This window comes from Pristiophorus japonicus, chromosome 4, assembly GCF_044704955.1.
Source record: "Pristiophorus japonicus isolate sPriJap1 chromosome 4, sPriJap1.hap1, whole genome shotgun sequence".
Classification (NCBI taxonomy): Eukaryota; Metazoa; Chordata; class Chondrichthyes; family Pristiophoridae; genus Pristiophorus; species Pristiophorus japonicus.
The window spans coordinates 72,957,842-72,978,520 of record NC_091980.1 but is presented as its reverse complement, the minus strand read 5'-3'; the positions used below and the strand labels follow the sequence as shown (position 1 = coordinate 72,978,520).

The 20,679-nt window shown below is 43.8% G+C and overlaps 1 protein-coding gene across 1 annotated transcript; it reads right to left on the bottom strand.

The window, feature by feature from the left end:
- Positions 1-5,569: 5,569 nt before the first annotated feature.
- Positions 5,570-17,470, bottom strand: LOC139262458 (E3 ubiquitin-protein ligase NEURL3-like). The gene is made up of 4 exons (XM_070877644.1): positions 17,359-17,470; positions 13,287-13,832; positions 12,594-12,716; positions 5,570-5,808 (listed from the first exon to the last, which is right to left on the bottom strand). The coding sequence occupies exons 1-4, from the start codon at positions 17,468-17,470 to the stop codon at positions 5,570-5,572; spliced, it is 1,020 nt and encodes a 339-aa protein (XP_070733745.1).
- Positions 17,471-20,679: the final 3,209 nt, after the last annotated feature.

Below are 20,679 nucleotides of genomic sequence, written 5' to 3'. Positions count from 1 at the left end.
AACAGAGAGACAGACTATTATCTGAATGGTGACAGATTAGGAAAAGGGAAGGTGCAACGAGACCTGGGTGTCATGGTACATCAGTCATTGAAGGTTGGCATGCAGGTACAGCAGGCGGTTAAGAAAGAAAATGGCATGTTGGCCTTCATAGCGAGGGGATTTGAATACAGGGGCAGGGAGGTGTTGCTACAGTTGTACAGGGCCTTGGTGAGGCCACACCTGGAGTATTGTGTACAGTTTTGGTCTCCTAACTTGAGGAAGGACATTCTTGCTATTGAGGGAGTGCAGCGAAGGTTCACCAGACTGATTCCCGGGATGGCGGGACTGACCTATCAAGAAAGATTGGATCAACTGGGCTTGTATTCACTGGAGTTCAGAAGAATGAGAGGGGACCTCATAGAAACGTTTAAAATTCTGACGGGTTTAGACAGGTTAGATGCAGAAAGAATGTTCCCAATGTTGGGGAAGTCCAGAACCAGGGGTCACAGTCTGAGGATAAGGGGTAAGCCATTTAGGACCGAGATGAGGAGAAACTTCTTCACCCAGAGAGTGGTGAACCTGTGGAATTCTCTACCACAGAAAGTAGTTGAGGCCAATTCACTAAATATATTCAAAAGGGAGTTAGATGAAGTCCTTACTACTCGGGGGATCAAGGGTTATGGCGAGAAAGCAGGAAGGGGGTACTGAAGTTTCATGTTCAGCCATGAACTCATTGAATGGCGGTGCAGGCTAGAAGGGCTGAATGGCCTGCTCCTGCACCTATTTTCTATGTTTCTATGTCTAAAAGGTCTTGGCAGAAAATGCACTAAATCTGCAGAAAGCAAATCGTCACAATGGAGCAAAATGATTGTATTTTCTTTTTAATTGGTTAACGAGTCCAGAGGACGACTTTTCCAGCACTGGAGGGTCAGTGCTCACGTTACCTCTGGTCAGCGGATGACTGATGAACCCCCTCCTCCCCCATTCCAACTGAATTTAATCATCTTTTCATTTCCTAGCCGCCGACTGCTGAATGTTTCACAGACTGGAATGTCAGCGGAGCTGTGGTCTTGTGTTCAGTCAGAGCCCATTGCCACGTGTGTCATGTACTCGCTCTCCCTCCTCTGATGGTGGTGGAGGGAAATGCAGGCTGGCAGGCAGAAGCTGTGTGTGACTTTTTGAGCTGCGACAGACCAGGGTAGATTGGTCCAGATTCAACGCGCTGCTTCATGTCAACTGCGGCAGCAGTAAAGTTGAGAATCCCACACCATCTGTATATTGTACAGGTAAGGGGCCCAGAGGAGCCGAGGGCCCAGGGGCAGCACGGGCCAGCCCACACTGCGATATGTTTACGCTCTAGGTCCATGCAACAGAGCAGGTCTCCAGTCGTTCTGGTTCTGGTTAACCCTTGGACCACGACCTAGCTCTGTCGAGCCTGTGTGGTAGCTGATGTGCAACAGTCACCACACGTTACAAAAATCCAGGCACAGGCACCTTCCACCCCTTCAATTGAAGTTCAGAACTGAAACATCGGGTCCTTCATTGAAACATCTGTGAACTCGTGTGGAAGCAAGTCATCCTTGTTTGAGGGACCGCCTATGATGATGATGATGACAGACAGCGAAGCCTCAATGTCAATGCCCGTTATCCTGGAAGCAGCCACGATTCCTTCATCCTGCACCAGATCCTGGAGGGCGAGGTTGACTGCCAGCACAGTCCCATTAATGGAACCAAGAGCAGCAGTTTGATTTTTTTTAGTTACCTTTTAGTTACCACAACACTCCTGATACTAAATAGCCTTGAAATCACAGAATGCGACTGTTGCACAGTGTGAAACTGACACGAAAGTACTGAAACTCCACTAACCTCTACAGATGATGATCCCTTTAAATAACATCCCTGGATCCAGTGTCCTGGTGCTTCACACCAGCTCTCCCTGTTGCTGTTTCCTCCAGGCATTAAGGTGGGTGGTGACAATCAATTTCACAGATCAGACGGTCAGTGAGCATTGCACACTCACTGATGTCATGATCCACCTGGCGTTGAGGCTCCCAGCTATAACTGTTAGCGGCAGTGGTGCAGGGGGCAGGATTTGGCATGCGGTGCTGGATTCAAATGGCCCCAGCTATAATGCTCTAACACCGTTACAATGGGAGGCGCTAAGGTACTGAATTCCCTTCCCGGCCCCCCACCCCCGAGTCCTAATTTTGTGTAATAATCTCGTGTGGCACCTTATCGAATGGTTTTTGAAAATTCAAATGCACTACATCCCTTTTATCCATCCTATTATTACATCTTCAAAAAACTCTAACAGATTAGTCAAACCATCATAAAACCACGCTGACTCTGCCTAATCATATCAAGTTACCACATCCCTAATAATAGATTCTTGCATTTTGCCTGCTACCGATGTCAGGTTAACTAACCTATAGTTCCCTGTTTTTTCTCTTCCTCCTTTCTTAAATAGAAGGGTTATGTTTGCTACTTTCCAATCCTTGGGGACTATTCTAAAATCTAGGGAATTATGGAGGATTAATACCAGTGCATTCACTATCTCTGCAGCTACTTCTTTTAAAACCCTCAGGTCCAGGGAATTTGTTCACTTAGTCCCATTAATTTCTCCAGTACTATTTCTTTACTTATACTGATCTCTTTCATTTTCTCATTCTCTCTAGACCCTTAGTTGTCCATTATTTCCAGAATGCTTTAGCATCTTCCACTGTGAAGACAGATGCAAAGTATTTCTTTAATGTCTCTGCCATTTTCTTATTGTTCATTATAATTTCTCCTGTCTCTGCCTCTAATGGGCCCACATTTACTTTCACTAATCCCTTCCTACTTACATACCTATAGAAATGTTTACAATTTGTTCTTGTGTCTCTTGCTAATTTACTCTCATATTATTTTTTCTCTTTCTCCATCAATTTCTTGGTCCTCCTTTGCTGAATTCTAAAATCCTCTCAATCCCCAGACTTACTATTCTTTGTGGCAAGCCTTTTCCTTTGATCTAATATTATTTTTAACTTCTCTCATTAGCCACGGTTGGACCACTTTTCTTGCGAGGTTTTTGTGCCTTAAAAGGAATGTATATTTATCGTAAATTATGCATTCATTTTTTTAATGCTAACCATTGCTTGTCTATCGTCATACCTTTTAATGTAGTTTCCCAATCTATATTCCACACATTTACATTAATGTAATTGACTCATCTAAGTTTGAATCCATGTCCCTTTGTCTGAGAGCTTGTCCTGATAACTAATGAGATGACTTTGTGGGATGGAATCAACAGAGTGAGCATTCAATAAGCTACTGCAGTCTACTATGAAGGAATACATGGTGTTAGGTATTTTGTTTCATAGTTCATGCCTATGTCAAGTGCAATATTAAGACTAATGCTTGTAATAGAGAGTAACTCAGAGGATAGATCAAGCATTAAAGCTGGAACCTTTCTGAACTGCATGCTTGAGCTATTGACTGGATACACACAATGACACAATAAGGGGAATTAATTTATTTTGTGTTTGTTTCCAATTTCTCACAAAGCTGATAATTGTTTTCTGAGTACAGGGCCTTAGATGAGGCCAGTCTTCCAGTACCTTATCCAATTGGCCATTCTTAATATGTGGGTCTAAACAACTTTGGCATCATAGTCAAGCCCAATGCTCTTCTCACCCAATATCTACATATAGGCATTTTACAGCAGGCACTACAGTATCACAATAGGGATTGGGGTCCTTGACTGATTCTTACCTTCTGTAGCCAGAACATTGAGTTCCCCAATGGCTGCTCTGACTAAGTTCATGAATCAAAGTTATAACCTTTTGATATCTATAACTTAGTGCTACATCTGGTAATGCCTTTACCCACCGGGACAACTGGATTCAGTTTCTATGGTGAGAATGAATCACAAACAGCCACTGGAAGTCAACCATTCCACATGCTCCATCTCTCACCCTGCAGCAGTGTTGTACTTGATATCACAGAGCGCGCTTCTTTGCACTTTGAAACTAGGAATAGATTTTTTTTAATGCCATCTCATTGTATCAAGTCAATTTTATCAAAATATAAATCCTATATACAGTAGCACTATATTATAAAGGTATGAGAACAGTCAATTAAAAATATACTATACAACTTACAAAGTTACAATATCCTAACAACTTGCATTTATATGGCGCCTTTAACATAGTAAAATGCCTCAAGCACTTCACAGGAGCGAAATTAAACAAAATTTGACAGCAAGCCACATAAGGAGCTATTAGAACAGATGACCAAAAGTTTGGTCAAAGAGGTAGGTTTTAAGAAGCATCGTAAAGGAGGAGAGAGAGTTAATAAGGCGGAGAGGTTTAGGAAGGGAATTCTAGAACTTAGAGCCTAGGTAGCTGAAAGCACAGCCACCAATGGTGGAGCGATTAAGATCAGGGATGCACAAGAGGCCAGAATTGGAGGAGCACAGAGATCTTGGAGAGTTGTAGGGCTGGAAAACTATACAGAATACATAAACACAACGGCTTCATTGTGATTGTTAGGCTCTGTTGACTCTTTAACATTTCATTTCGGAGAAGCAATGGCAAGATTATGATTTAAAGCTGCAGCACCAAACCAAAATGTTATAAGTATGAGTCCTATAGCTGCCCATCTTGCATATTCACTTCTCACAGATGATCTAGTATAAATCCCAGATGTCTACCACACACACTCTGACCTATCCTAGATGGGGTAATGTAAGTCTCTACTATTTCACGGAAAAAAAAAATTAAGCAAAGCCAAATTGGCTACGGGGATAGTTGGCTGTTGTGCAAAATGGAGGCCAAGTCCACATATGAGCTGCTTAATCATTAGAAGAGGGAGGCAGACATTTTTCTCAAGTGCAGAGAGCCTATTGTTAATGAGTAGGTAATATATAAAAGCTTGGACAATATGGACCCAGGAAGGACTGTTAAATGTTATATCTCATATGTCGGCACAGGGTGCAACTTATTTCCAGGGCACATGTTCCTCCGTGGCTCCACATACCTCCTGGAGTTGTTCTTTTTCACTCACAGTTGCCCCATTCAATAGTCTTTAATTCTTGGACTTCCCTTTGATTGATTGGTTGTAATTTCTTCCTCTTTAATAACATTCTTAGTTGTTTGCTCCATCTTTCTTACTGCTTCGCTAATTTTGGCTATTTCCTCTTTCCTGTTGTATTCTTACTTCTCTAACTCAAGTCACATTCCTCAACTTTTCCTGCTACTCTCCATCCTAATTTGACCCTCTTCATGTCAATCCTTTTGCAGTCTTTTCCTCTCCAACACAGCTTGTCCCTCTCTATGTGCATTTCTCCATACACATCCCTGTCCTTTTCCATCTCATTCTTCTCCCATCTGTCTTGTACGTCAATATTCTCCATGTATTTCACATTCAGATTAGACCTTCATAACCACCAAGTGCACTGGGTGTGCTCACATTTGCATTATCCTCTATTGGGCCACATGTCCAAGTGTTACAAAACATCGAATTAGTATGGCAGGAAGGCAAGCTGCTGATATTCAAATGAAGGCCACTCAAGCCGTCCAAAAGACTGAGTTCATATGTTAATCTTGAGGTATTAACTGCGGTACGTCTTGATGATCTCTTTGATTGGTTGTCTGCAGATTGGGCACTTGGAATTGCTGCTGACGAGCTTCTGACCACAGCCATAGCACACACACATGTGTCCACATCTGTATATAACAGAGTCCACTCGGCAAGAACAGCAGACAATACAGTCTTCATCCAGGGACTCAGAACTTTGCGGCTGGGTATTTGATGATAGTTTAAGAGCACAGGGACTGGAACCAGAACTGCCTGAAAATAAAGTTTTAGATGGTTACTACTTAATAACAGGATGTCTTTTTATAAGCAGTGTTGAATGGCAAATCTACATCCAAGTTAGTAAGGCTCTGATTAAGATTTGTATTTGCTCAGTAGCTGCACAATATATTTGATGCACAATATATGCCCAATATTCAAAACAAGGAGTGAAACATACGTTAGGTATCAATGATCTATTATTGGTAGTGGGAAAAATGCTTCAATATCTTATGGATATTAGAAATGTTCATTTAAAAAGTTTAGACTCTGTAAATCATTATAGATTTAGAAGCAATAGTTCATTCCCCACTAATCTACTAGAATTCTACGAGGAGGTAACTAAATTATAGAATTAAGATTAGCTAATGTTCTGACTTTCAGACTGTATTTAAAGAAAATGAAGACCCCAAAATTAATTTGAAATTAGGCAGCTGAATTTATATGATGATAAAAATCAGATGTCCAATGATGGTCCTTGGGCAGGATGACCTTAAGGAGGGAGAGCCAATTACAGAGGACAGCAGTGGCATGATTGAACATAGTATGTTATGGTACATGAATTCCAGCCAGCTTTTTCTGGTGGAGTTAGATAATGCCGTATAGATCGGACACTATCCTTTAGAATTAGGATCTCAGTTTAAGTACAATCCAAAATGGGGAGATAAAAGTATTCTTTCTCTAATCAGGTACTGGGTGGTGCAGAGAGTTGTTGATGCCAGTTCATTGGATATATTCAAGAGGGAATTAGATATGGCCGTTACAGCTAAAAGGAATCAAGAGGTATGGAGAGAAAGCAGGAAAGGGTTACTGAGGTGAATGATCAGCCATGATCTTATTGAATGGTGGTGCAGACTCGAAGGGCCGAATGGCCTACTCCTGCACCTATTTTCTATGTTTCTATTATAGTGCTATCCTATCAGCACTCAGACGAGGTCTCAGTCCAGCCTGCACCAGACAGAGAAGATGGGATTGCCTCTCTGTAACTTGATGTTATGATAAGAACATAAGAAATAGGAGCAGACGTAGGCCAGACAGCCCCTCGAGCCTGCTCCGCCATTTAATACGATCATGGCTGATCCGATCATAGATTCAGGTCCAGTTTCCTGCCCGCTCCCCATTACCCCTTTGTTATGTATTGATGTTTGTATCGTCCTGGTACCTTAAATGTAATGTAAGCACAATGCTACACCACAGAGGGCGCTGTGGTGGGAAACCTGGAAGTACTGCAACAGGCATTATAAAAGGCTGACCACCACACCTGAGAGGCACTCTGGAGCTGAACAATAAAGGACGAAGGTCACAGCAGTTAGATTTACAACAGACCGTGTGGAGTCAGTGATTTGTGTGCTACATATACCACACCCTTAATCCCTTATCGGTTAAGAAACTGCCCATCTCTGTCTTAAATTTATTCAATGTCCCAGCTTCCACAGCTCACTGAGGCAGTGAATGCCACAGATTTACAACCCTCTGAGAGAAGAAATTCCTCCTCATATCAGTTTTAAATGGGTGGCCGCTTATTCTAAGGTCATGCCCTCTAGTTCTAGTCTCCCATATCATTGGAAACATCCTCTCTGCATCCACCTTGTCAAGCCCTCTCATAATTTTATACGCTTCAATAAAATCACCTTTCATTCTTCTGAATTCCAATGAGTAGAGGCCCAACCTACTCAACCTTTCCTCATAAGTCAAGCCCCTCATCTCCAGAATCAACCTAGTCAACCTTCTCTGAACTGCCTCCAAAACCTTTCGTAAATATGCAAACCGAAACTGCACGCAGTATTCCAGGTGTGGCCTCACCAATATCCTGTATAACTGTAGCAAGACTTCCCTGTTTTTATACTCCATCCCCTTTGCAATAAAGGCCCAGATTCCATTAGCCTTCCTGATCACTTGCTGTACCTGCATATTAATCTTTTGTGTTTCATGCACAAGTACCCCCAGGTCCCGCTGTACTGCAGCACTTTGCAATTTTTCTCCATTTAAATAATAACTTGCTCTTTGAATTTTTCAGCCAAAGTTTCACACTTTCCAACATTATACTCCATCTGCCAAATTTTTGCCCACTCACTTAGCCTGTCTATGTCCTTTTGCAGATTTTTTGTGTCCTCCTCACACATTGCTTTTCCTCTCATCTTTGTATCATCAGCAAAATTGGCTACGTTACACTCGGTCCCTTCTTCCAAGTCGTTAATATAGATTGTAAATAGTTGGGGTCCCAGCACTGATCCCTGCGGCACCCCATAAGTTATTGATTGCCAACCCGAGAATGAACCATTTATCCCGACTTTCTGTTTTCTGTTAGTTAGCCAATCCTCTATCCATGCTAATATATTACCCCCCATCCCCGTGAACTTTTATCTTGTGCAGTAATCTTTTGTGTGGCACCTTGTCAAATGCCTTCTGGAAGTCCAAATACCCCACATCCAATGGTTCCCCCTTATCCACCCTGTTCGTTACATCCTCAAAGAATTCCAGAAAATTTGTCAAACATGACTTACCCTTCATAAATCCATGCTGACTCTGCCTGACCGAATTATGCTTTTCCAAATGTCCTGCTACTCCTTCTTTAATAATGGACTCCAACATTTTCCCAATCACAGATGTTAGGCTAACTGGTCTATAGTTTCCTGCTTTTTGTCTGCCTCCTTTTTTAAATAGGGGTGATACATTTGCAGTTTTCCAATCTGCTGGGACCTCCCCAGAATCCAGGAAATTTTGGTAAATTACAACCAATGCATCCACTATCTCTGCCGTTACTTCTCTTAAGACCCTAGGATGCAAGGGGATTTATCCGCCTTTAGTCCCATTATCTTACTGAGCACCACCTCCTTAGTGATTGTGATTGTGTTAAGTTCCTCCCCCCCTATCATCATCATAGGCAGTCCCTCGGAATCAAGGAAGACTTGCTTCCACTCTTAAAATGAGTTCTTAGGTGGTTGAACAGTCCAATATGAGAACCACAGGCTCTGTCACAGGTGGAACAGATAGTCGTTGAGAGAAGGGGTGGGTGGGACAGGTTTGCCGCACACTCTTTCCGCTGTCTGCACTTGATTTCTGCATGCTCTGGGCGATGAGACTCGAGGTGCTCAGCGCCCTCCCAGATGCACTTCTTCCACTTTGGGCGGTCTTTGGCCAGGGACTGCCAGGTGTCAGTGGGGATGTTGCACTTTTTCAGGGAGGCTTTGAGGATGTCCTTGTAATGTTTCCGCTGCCCACCTTTGGCCTGTTTGCCGTGAAGGAGTTCCGAATGGAGCGCTTGCTTTGGGAGTCTCGTGCCTGGCATGCGAAGTATGTGGCCTGCCCAGCAGAGCTGATCAAGTGTGGTCAGTGCTTCAATGCTGAGGATGTTGGCCTGGTCGAGAATGCTAATGTTGGTGCGTCTGTCCTCCCAGGGATTTGTAGGATCTTGCGGAAACATCGTTGGTGGTATTTCTCCAGCGATTTGAGGTGTCTACTGTACATGGCCCATGTCTCTGAGCCATACAGGATGGTGGATATTCCTACAAGCCCCGTAGACCATGAGCTTGGTGGCAGTTATGAGGGCCTATCCTCAGGCAGCCAAAGGCTGCACTGGTGCACTGGAGGAGGTGTTGAATCTCGTCGTCAATGCCTGCCCTTGTTTTTTTTTTTAATTTTTCGTAGCCAATCTTTCCAATTCTTTGTCAGATCACAAATGCCAGATCAAGGATCACTCTGTGCCAATGCTCTTAGCCAAAAGGCCTAGAGCTACTGCACCGTTCCTGGAAGTACTGCAATACCAGGTTCGTGCCATGGAGGTGGATGGGTCAGCAACCCCACACACCTCCGTGGAGGTGGAGGTGGAGGTGGAGGTGGAGGTGGAGGTGGAGGTGGAGGTGGAGGTGGAGGTGGAGGTGGAGGTGGAGGTGGAGGTGGAGGTGTCAAGCCACCCCACCTCCTATTTCCAAAAAGCATAGGAGAACCACCTTCCTGATCCAGGGAGAACCACTTTGGGGTCATGGTTACTCCCCTGTAGGTCAGTTACGCATGATCTTAGCCAAAAGGCCGAGAAGCAATGCCTGCCCTTGTTGATAAGAGGCTCCCAAGGTATGGGAAGTGGTCCACATTGTCCAGGGCCGCGCCATGGATCTTGATGACTGGGGGCAGTGCTGTACGGTGAGGATAGGCTGCTGGAGGACCTTTGTCTTATGGCTAAAGGGATCAAGGGGTATGGAGAGAAAGCAGGAAAGGGATACTGAGATGATGATCAGCCATGATCTTATTGAATGGTGATGCTGGCTCGAAGGGCCGAATGGCCTACTCCTGCACCTATTTTCTATGTTTCTATGTTTAGCATAAGGCCCATGCTTTCGTACACCTCAGTAAATACATCTACTATGTCCTGGAGTTCAGCCTTTGTATCTGAGCAGACATAGGTGTCGTCCACGTACTGTAGCTCAACCTGGCCTGGAGACGGCGAAGGTTGAACAGGTTCCCACTGGTTCTGTAGTTTAGTTCCACTCCAGTGGGGAGCTTGTTGACTGTGAGGTGGAGCATGGCAGCAAGGAAGATTGAGAAGAGGGTTGGGCCAATGACGCAGCCCTGATTGACCCCGGTCCGGACGTGGATTGGGTCTGTGATAGATCCATTGGTAAGGATCACGGCCTGCATGTCGTCGTGGAGCAGACGGAGGATGATGACAAACTTTTGGGGGCATCTGAAATGGAGGAGGACGCTCCATAGACCCTCACGGTTGACAGTGTCAAAGACCTTTGTAAGGTCGAAGAAGGCCATGTATAAGGGCTGGTGCTGTTCCCTGCATTTTTCCTGCAACTGTCGCGCTGCAAAAATCATGTCCGTTGTGCCCCATAGGGGACGAAATCCGCACTGTGACTCCGGGAGAAGCTCTTCGGCCACAGGGAGAAGACGGTTGACTATCCGCTATTGGGATATTGTTAGTGTCCTCTACCGTAAAGACTGATACAAAATATTTGTTCAGAGTTTCTGCCATCTCCATGTTCCACATTGCTAATTCCCTGGTCTCGTTCTCTTTAGCCACTCTTTTCCTTTTTATATACCTATAGAAACTCTTGCTATCTGTTTTTATATTTCGTGCTGGTTTACTTTCATAATCTATCTTCCCTTTCTTAATCATTTTTTTAGTCATTCTTTGCTGGCTTTTAAAAGCTTCCCAATCTTCTGTTCTCCCACTAGTTTTGGCCACTTTGTATGCCCTTGTTTTTAGTTGGATATAGTTCTTTAATTAGCCATGGATGGCTATCTTTTCTTTTATATCCTTTCCTCCTCACTGGAATATATTTTTTCTGAGAGCTGTGAAATATCTCCTTAAATGTACGCCACTGTTCATCAACCGTGCTACACTTTAATCTATTTTCCCAGTCCACTTTAGCTAACTCTACCTTCATACCTTCATAGTCTCCTTTATTTAAGCTTAGTACGCTGGTTAGAGATCCAACTTTCTCACAGTCCATCTGAATCCTGTCTCATTACACAGGACCAGATCCAAGATAGCCTGCCCCCTGGTTAGTTCCATTGCATACTGCTGAAGGAACCCATCCCTTTATGCACTCTATGAACTCTTCCTCAGGCTACCCTGACCAATTTGATTCGTCCAATCAATATGGAGGTGAAAATCACCCATGATTATTGCTGTTCCCTTTTTACAAGCACCCACTATTTCCTGGTTTATACTCTGACCAACAGAGTTGCTACTGTTAGGTGGCCTATAGATTACGCCCACCAGTGACTTTTTTCTCTTATTATTCCTTATCTCCACCCAAACTGTTTCAACATCCTGATCATTTGAGCCAATATCTTTTTTCACTATTGCAGTGATTCCATCCTTTATTAATCGAGCTACCCCACCTCTTTTTCCTTTTTATCTGTCCTTCCAGATTGTCAAATACCCCTGAATATTTAATTCCCAGTCCTGGTCACCTTGCAACCATGTCTCTGTAATGACTATCAGATCATACCCTTTTGTATCTATTTGTGCCTTCAACTCATCTATTTTGTTATGAATGCTACATGCATTTCGATAAAGTGGCTTTAAATTTGTTTTTTTACCCTTTTTCCTGCTTGTTTCCTCCCTCCTTCAAACTCACTTTCTTTGTTTGTGCTTTCGAATTCCAGCTTTACGCTCCTCCCTACTGAATCTATTTTCAGGTTCCCATCCCCCTGCCAAGCTAGTTTAAACCCTCCCAACAGCACCAGCAACCCCCCACCATCCCCCCGCCCCCCCCCCCCCCCAACCCTTAGAACATTATGCTTTTTGCATAGTGGACTTGATTTTGTAGAAGTCTCTTAGATTTGATACTGTTTGGCAATATTGCAGAAATCTTGTTCAGAATAATTATCAGGAAATGGATGGTAAGAACTATAAAAGCCACAAAGATTCAGTAGAAAGTGCTCTTCTATGATTAGGGCTGAGGTGCATAGGGGAAACTTCAGTCACCACCCCATAATGCTCTCACTGAGACCAATGAGGGAAGTTCATTTCACAGCGCCTCCACTCACAATGATATATGCCTCTTCTCCGATGCAAGTGAGCAACGGTAGTGCCAGATTCAGGCAGTTCCATAAACTTTTCTAGTGAGAGTAAGACTGCGTAGCTCATCTACTGAGAAAGGACCAAAAGACTGGCGCTCGGTCTGGGTTGCCATGAAGTCGAGTTCTAAAAGTGATGGGACATTTTTGTTGGGACATGGGACAAGATGCTGCTCAGCTTTCTGTCCAGCAATTGTTTTGAGGAACTTACTGAGTGACTAATGCCTCAGGTGTTTGCCAATTGCACTTACCTTTGACGGGTGTCGCACAAGAGATTGATGTGTGAGGACGTGATGTTTGGGGCTTGTCACTTCTGACAGGGAGGGACGGCTGCAGTGGTAATTTGTTCTGGGATATGCATTTCATGGAGGGATCTGAAGAAGTAAAGATATGAGTATTTAGATTAGCAGAGTGAGCATGGCATTATACAGTTAGATTAGGAATAAAGTATTGATTTCTAAATGTTATTTTTCCAATTTTCTCCCCTCACCAGAAGATTCTCTGGAAGCTCACTCAGGTCCAGGTATTAATCTTTTTGTGGGATGCCCAGATAGCGGGTGTTGGTGGGCTTTATAGCTGTGGAAGCCATCACAGCTGAAATCAAATCTGTCCTCACCCAAAATATACATACACGCACACAGAGCCATGAGCACCAGTCACTGAATAACAATTTGTAGCAGGATCCTGGCTAATTTTCCTTTTCTTGTCCAGAGAACTAAGATCAGCTATAGCTTTTGAACTGCTAACTTGGCATTGACCAGCGAATAAGCCTGGGACCTTTTATTCTGCATGCCTTAGTCGCAATGTTGTATTTACCCATGAGGCCATAAGGGAAGTAAAATAAGCTAATCTAAGCCAAGTTTCCCACTCCTAGATAATGAAACACAGTGAAATATAATGAAATGTTCTACCACATCTTTCAAATGCATCTATTAATTCTTTACCTTGGAGCCGGACTTCTTGTGTTGTTCCATACACATCAATGATCACCCACAATGGCCATGACACCATCAATCCTTTCAGAAGGAGGTGTTCACTCCCTTCATTCATGGTGTACAAGAAGTGGCCTTGGCTGTTCACCCAGAGCGAGATGATAGCTCCCTCTTGCATACACTCCTGGGGTAACGCGCTTACCCAGAATCCATGTACTTCCTCTAGGTCTGGGCACGCAAACTTTGGAAGTGCATCGGGATCCATGAGGGAGGGGTCAAAGATCGTGCAGCCTAGTCGCATTGCTCCTTTCCATGAGACATCCGTCTTTGTGATCTTCAATCTCACTTTCTCCTGGATGATGACTGGACGGTTGGTGAAGGTGATCCCATTGCAGAATCCTGATTTTCTCCATGCACAATGATGGGATGAATCCATCATTATCTGTGACCCTTTGGTGTATGGATGGAAAAAAAGGGGATCGTGCGAGGTAGTTGGTGTTTGAAGATGCTTTGCCCTTTTTTCACAAGTGGACTGTTGGTCATTTCTCTGCACACATTCTGCAAATGAATGAAACAAAAAAGGGGCTTAATGCTGAGCATTATTTTGCAACATTGGTGTATGCAAGACAATACTGTGATTTTGGCACAGATAGGTGATAGCTTAATACTGAGCATTACTCTTGTTTATTATCCTCTATTGGGTAATCTTACTGCATATTTATCACTTGATTGTGGTACTACTGGCAATAATCCAATACAGGATAATTACTTGTACTTTGCATCATCCATGTAACATTTAACATAACTCGAACTGAGAAGCAACAGCTGAGTAAAACACCAATTAGTTGGGAGTATCTCTCATATTAATAAACCTGATAACATTGTCTCCTTGGTTGTATTAAATATTTGGGCCCTGTATTTACAATTGAAGATATTTGACAGTAACTGGGTATCTTCTCGATCTTCCTCGCTGCAGTGCTCCATCTCATGCTCAACAAGCTCCCCGCTGGAGTGGAACTTTAAAACCAGTGGGAACCTGTTCAACCTCCATCGCCTCCAGGCTAGATCCAAGGCCGACCCATCCTCTGTCGTTGAATTATAGTATGCGGACGACGCTTGCGTCTGCGCACATTCAGAGGCTGACCTCCAAGCCGTCGTCGACATCTTCACTGAAGCATACGAAAGCATGGACCTTACACTAAACATCCGTGAGACAAAGGTCCTCCATCAACCTGACCCCGCCACACAGCACTGCCCCACTGTCATCAAGATCCACGGCGCGGCCTTGGACAACATGGACCACTTTCCATATCTCGGGAGCCTACTATCAGCAAGGGCAGACGTCAACGACGAGGTTCAACACTGCCTCCAGTGCGCCAGCGCAGCCTTCGGTCGCTTGAGGAAGAGAGTGTTCGAAGATCAGCCCCTCCAGCTTATGGTCTACAGGGCTGTAGTGATACCCGCCCTCCTGTATGGCTCAGAGACGTCGACCATATACAGTAGACACCTCAAATCGCTGCAGAAATACCATCAATGATGTCTCCACAAGATCCTGCAAATCCCCTGGGAGGATAGACACACCGTCAGTGTTCTCGATCAGGCCAACATCCCCAGCCATGATCTTATTGAATGGTGGAGCAGGCTTGAGGGGCCGTATGGCTTACTCCTGTTCCTATTTCTTATGTTCTTATGTTCTTATAATTAATGAACAAAAGTGTTCAAAGAAAATAAAAATAAAATCACAATTTTCTTTAATGCCCCTATGATTTTTCTCTTGGGTTGCTCACAGTAGTGTCCAGAATTGTTAATGCCTGAAGACTCCAGGGCAATCCTAGAGGGTTGGGTAACCCGAAGAAGCATGAACCATCTTAGCTGTAATTACACCTGAAGTCACAATTATGGTGAAATGCTACCAATCCTTGATTTGCCTCTTTGATGTATGTAATGAGCACATTCTTTAGGCCTTTTTATTGTTTTTTCTTGCCCCTGGCAGGATGTGTCACCTTTAGTGTTGAGACTTGTCCAGAGTTTGTTTTTCAGCCTGAGATTTGCGACGGGGTTTCTTGTGCGTTTCACCCGGTACATCCCAGGTCACGGGCTATTCTGGACAAACTAATCAAAACTCAAAATGAACTCAAGTCATTCGACTATATCTGTACTAGCTGAAAAATTCTAATATAATTGTACAAGGCAGACTAATAATTTGGGTCACCTGGAGATAACTGACGTTCAACACTTAAATGGTGATTCAGGGGTGGGACCAGCATGTTGGAGCATGGAATGCTGCTGGAGGTACAGGGTATTCCTTTTGGCATTAGTATAACCACATGACATCTTCTAACACTTCTATTAATAGAAACTCAATTAAAAGTCTGAAACTGCCGATGGCCGATCACACCCAACAATAAAGTGGAACAACCCGCTTTTGCTATTTTGCAGGGAGTGGGTTGAATCGAAACTTCTGCCTGGTGTGGCTGATACCAGCAGCTTGGCGTAGGTTGCTAGGAACACTTACAATAATATCAAGTTCAAAGATTTGTTACATGCTCAGGTTTAAGTGTTGATGTGTAGCAAGTGATGATAAGGGGATAAGGAGTTATGGGGAGCGGGCAGGGAAATGGAGCTGAGCCCATGATCAATCAGCCATGATATTGAATGGCGGAGCGGGCTCGAGGGGCCGTATGACCTACTCCTGTTCCTATTTCTTATGTTCTTATGTTCTTATGTAAGTAGCACTTTGTTTCTATAGAAAACAATATCAAACAGACTGGAGTTCATTCCTAATTTATCTGGTCGGCAGGCCAGGACACCACCAGAAATAACTTGCATTGTTCAGGAATTACCACATTCCCCCTTATTCAATGTGCTTCAGTGTCAGCTGTGGCTCAGTGGGTAGCACTCTCGCCTCTGTCCAGGAATTTGAGCACAAAAAAACTAGGCTGATACTCCAGTGCAGTACTGAGGGACCATGGCATTGTCGGCGGTGCCGTCTTTCGGAGGGTTTAAACGTTTGCTCTCTTCCCATTTCGAAGAAGAGCAGGCCCTGTGTCCTGGCCTATATTTATCCTTCAATCAACATAACAAAAAAAACAGATTAACTTGTCATTATCACATTGTCGTTTGCAGGAGCTTGCTGTGCAAATTGGCTGCAGCGTTTCCTACATTACAACGGTGACTACATGTTGTGTATGCAATAACTCAATAGACTGAATACTGTAAACTCCGAACAGGTACAAACCTGGCTCTACTTTATTAGGGCCCAAAGTGATTACATTACAAGATGGCTGGCCTTTTATACCTGGGCCGCACACACGTGCGCACAGCCCAATGACCTCCGATAGTGGCGCCACCTGGTGGCTAGTAAACCCAAGCATACATACATGACAATATCCCCCTTTAAGATATTAATAACAGTCTTTTTACAAATTGAGATGGCCCGGGGCTTTCCAATCCCGAGTTGAATGTCTCAGTTCAACTCCAGCCTTGGGTGAGCATTCTGAGTCTCTTATGATTGGGGGCTGGGTAGCCGATCTGATGGGAGTGGCAATGACCACGTCAGGGATTGAAAGTTCAGATTCATTGACCATGTCAGTGATTGAAAGTCCAGATTCATTGATGATAGCGGAGTCCTCTGATGACTGAGGGCAGGTTGGTTGGTCACTGATTGTGTCTTCCTCAGACTGTTCTGGTTCATCCGTGTGCCACAGCTTTATCTGATCGACATGTTTCCTATATGTCTGCCCATTCTTGGGCTTAACGATAAACACTCTGTTACCCTCCTTGGCCGTAACAGTACCGGCGATCCATTTTGGACCTTGACCATAATTCAGTACATACACAAGATCATTGATAGAAATGTCACATGACACAGTAGCGAGATCATGATACCCTTGCTCACTTTGATGTCTGCATTCAACACGATTATTCAAGTCAGGGTGGACAAGAGAGAGCCTGGTCTTGAGACCTCTCTTCATTAATAGTTCAGCAGGGGAGGCCCCGGTAAGCGTATGGGGTCTTGTCCTGTAACTAAGCAATATGCGTGACAAGCGAGTTTGCAGTGAACCTTGAGTTACATGTTTCATACTCTGCTTGATGGTTTGGACAGCACGCTCTACTTGTCCATTGGATGGGGGTTTGAATGGTGCTGACCTCACATGTTTGATACCATTGAGTTTCATGAACTCTTGAAACCCCATACTGGTGAAGCAAGATCCATTGTCGCTTACGATGATGTCAGGCAGACCATGCGTAGCAAACATGAAAGAAGGCTCTCAATGGTAGCTGTGGATGTGCTGGATGACATGATTGTACACTCTATCCACTTGGAATAAGCATCCACCACAACTAAGAACATCTTTCCCAGGAAGGGAACTGCAAAGTTGATGTGGATCCTGGACCATGGTTTAGATGGCCACGACCACAGACACAGTGGCGATTCCGCTGGTGCTTTACTAAGCTGCATGCAAGTGTTGCACTGATGCACACATGATTCCAGATCAGAGTCAATTCCAGGCCACAATACGTGAGACCTGCGATGGCTTTCATCATGACAATACCGAGATGAGTGCTATGTAGATCACATACAAATTTCTCTCTGCCTTTCTTAGGCATAACAACATGATTACCCCACAATAAACAATCTGACTCAATGTGAGAAGCATTCGTAATAAGGTGGAGGAATTAACTGCACAGATAGCTGTTAGTGGATATGATGTAATTGTGATTACGGAGACATGGCTCCAGGGAGACCAAGGCTGGGAACTCAACATCCAGGGGTATTCAATATTCAAGAAGGATAGACAGAAAGGAAAAGGAGATGGGGTAGCGTTGTTGGTTAAAGAGGAGATTAACGCAATAGTAAGGAAGGACATTAGCTTGGATGATGTTGAATCTGTATGGGTAGAGCTGCAGAACACTAAAGGGCAGAAAACACTAGTGGGAGTTGTGTGCAGACCACCAAACAGTAGTAGTGAGGTTGGGGATGGCATCAAATAGGAAATTAGGGATGCGTGCAATAAAGGTACAGCAGTTATCATGGATGACTTTAATCTACAAATAGAGTGGGCTAACCAAACTGGTAGCAATATAGTGGAGGAGGATTTCCTGGAGTGTATAAGGGATGTTTTTCTAGACCAATATGTCAAGGAACCAACTAGGGAGCTGGCCATCCTAGACTTGGTGTTGTGTAATGAGAGAGGATTAATTAACATTCTTGTTGTGCGAGGCCCCTTGGAGAAGAGTGACCATAATATGGTAGAATTCTTCATTAAGATGGAAAGTGACACAGTTAACTCAGAGACTAGGGTCCTGAACTTAAAGAAAGGTAACTTCAATGGCATGAGACGTGAATTGGCTAGGATAGACTGGCGAATGATACTCAAAGGGTTGACGGTGGATAGGCAATGGCAGATATTTAAAGATCACATTGATGAACTTCAACAATTGTACATCCCTTTCTGGCATAAAAATAAAATGGGGAAGGTGGCTCAGCCGTGGCTAACAAGGGAAATTAGGGATAGTGTTAAAACCAAGGAAGAGGCATATAAATTGGCCAGAAAAAGCAGCAAACCTGAGAACTGGGAGAAATTTAGAATTCAGCAGAGGAGGACAAAGGCTTTAATTAGGAGGAGGAAAATAGAGTATGAGAGTAAGCTTGCAGGAAACATAAAAACTGACTGCAAAAGCTTCTATAGATATATGAAGAGAAAAAGATTAGTGAAGACAAATGTAGGTCCCTTGCAGTCAGAATCAGGTGAATTTATAATGGGGAACAAAGAAATGGCAGACCAATTGAACAAATACTTTGGTTCTTCACGAAGGAAAACACAAATAATCTTCTGGAAATAGGGGACCGAGAAGGAGGAACTGAAGGAAATCCTTATTAGTCAGGAAATTGAGTTAGGGAAATTGATGGGATTGAAGGCCGATAAATCCCCAGGGCCTGATAGTCTGCATCCCAGAGTACTTAAGGAACTGGCCCTAGAAATAGTGGTTGCATTGGTCGTCATTTTCCAACATTCTATAGACTCTGGATCAGTTCCTATGGACCCCACTTTTTAAAAAAGGAAGGAGAGAGAAAACAGGGAATTATAGACCGGTTAGCCTGACATCGGTAGTGGGGAAAATGTTGGAATCAATTATTAAAGATGTAATAGCAGCACATTTGGAAAGCAGTGACAGAATCGGTCCAAGCCAGCATGGATTTATGAAAGGGAAATCGTGTTTGAAAAATCTTCTAGAATTTTTTGAGGATGTAACTAGTAGAGTGGACAAGGGAGAACCAGTGGATGTGGTGCATTTGGACTTTCAAAAGGCTTTTGACAAGGTCCCACACAAGAGATTAAAGCACACGGTATTGGGGGTAATGTATTGACGTGGATAGAGAACTGGTTGGCAGACAGGAAGCAAAGAGTAGGAATAAATGGCTCCTTTTCAGAATGGCAGACAGTGACTAGTGGGGTACCGCAAGGTTCATTGCTGGGATCCCAGCTATTTACAACATACATTAATGATCTGGACAAAGGAATTGAATGTAATATCCCCAAGTTTGCAGATGACACTAAGCTGGGTGGCAGTGTGAGCTGTGAGGAGAATGCTAAGAGGCTGCAGGGTGACTTGGACAGGTTAGGTGAGTGGGCAAATGCATGGCAGATGCAGTATAATGTGGATAAATGTGAGGTTATCCACTTTGGTGGCAAAAACAGGAAGGCAGAATATTATCTGAATGGTGACAGATTAGGAAAAGGGGAGGTGCAACGAGACCTTTGTATCATGGTACATCAGTCATTAAATGTTGGCATGCAGACACAGCAGGCGGTGAAGAAGGCAAATGGCATGTTGGTCTTCATAGCGAGAGGATTTGAGTACAAGAGCATGGAGGTCTTACTGCAGTTGTACAGGGCCTTGGTGAGGCCACACCTTGAATATTGTGTTCAGTTTTGGTCTCCTAATCTGAGGACGGATTGAGGGAGTGCAGCGAAGGTTCACCAGACTGATTCCCGGGATGGCAGGACTGACAAATGAAGAAAGACTGGATCGACTAGGCTTATATTCACTGGAATTTAGAAGAATGAGAGGAGATCTCATAGAAACATATAAAATTCTGACGGGATTCGACAGGTTAGATGCAGGAAGAATGTTCCCAATGTTGGGGAAGTCCAGAACCAAGGGTCACAGTCTAAGGATAAGGGGTAAGCCATTTAGGACCGCGATGAGGAGAAACTTCTTCACTCAGAGAATTGTGAACCTGTGGAATTTTTTGCCACAGAAAGTTGTTGAGGCCAGTTTGTTAGATATATTCAAAAGGGAGGTAGATGTGGCCCTTACGGCTAAAGGGATCAAGGGGTATGGAGAGAAAGCAGGAATGGGGTACTGAAGTTGCATGATCAGCCATGATCATATTGAA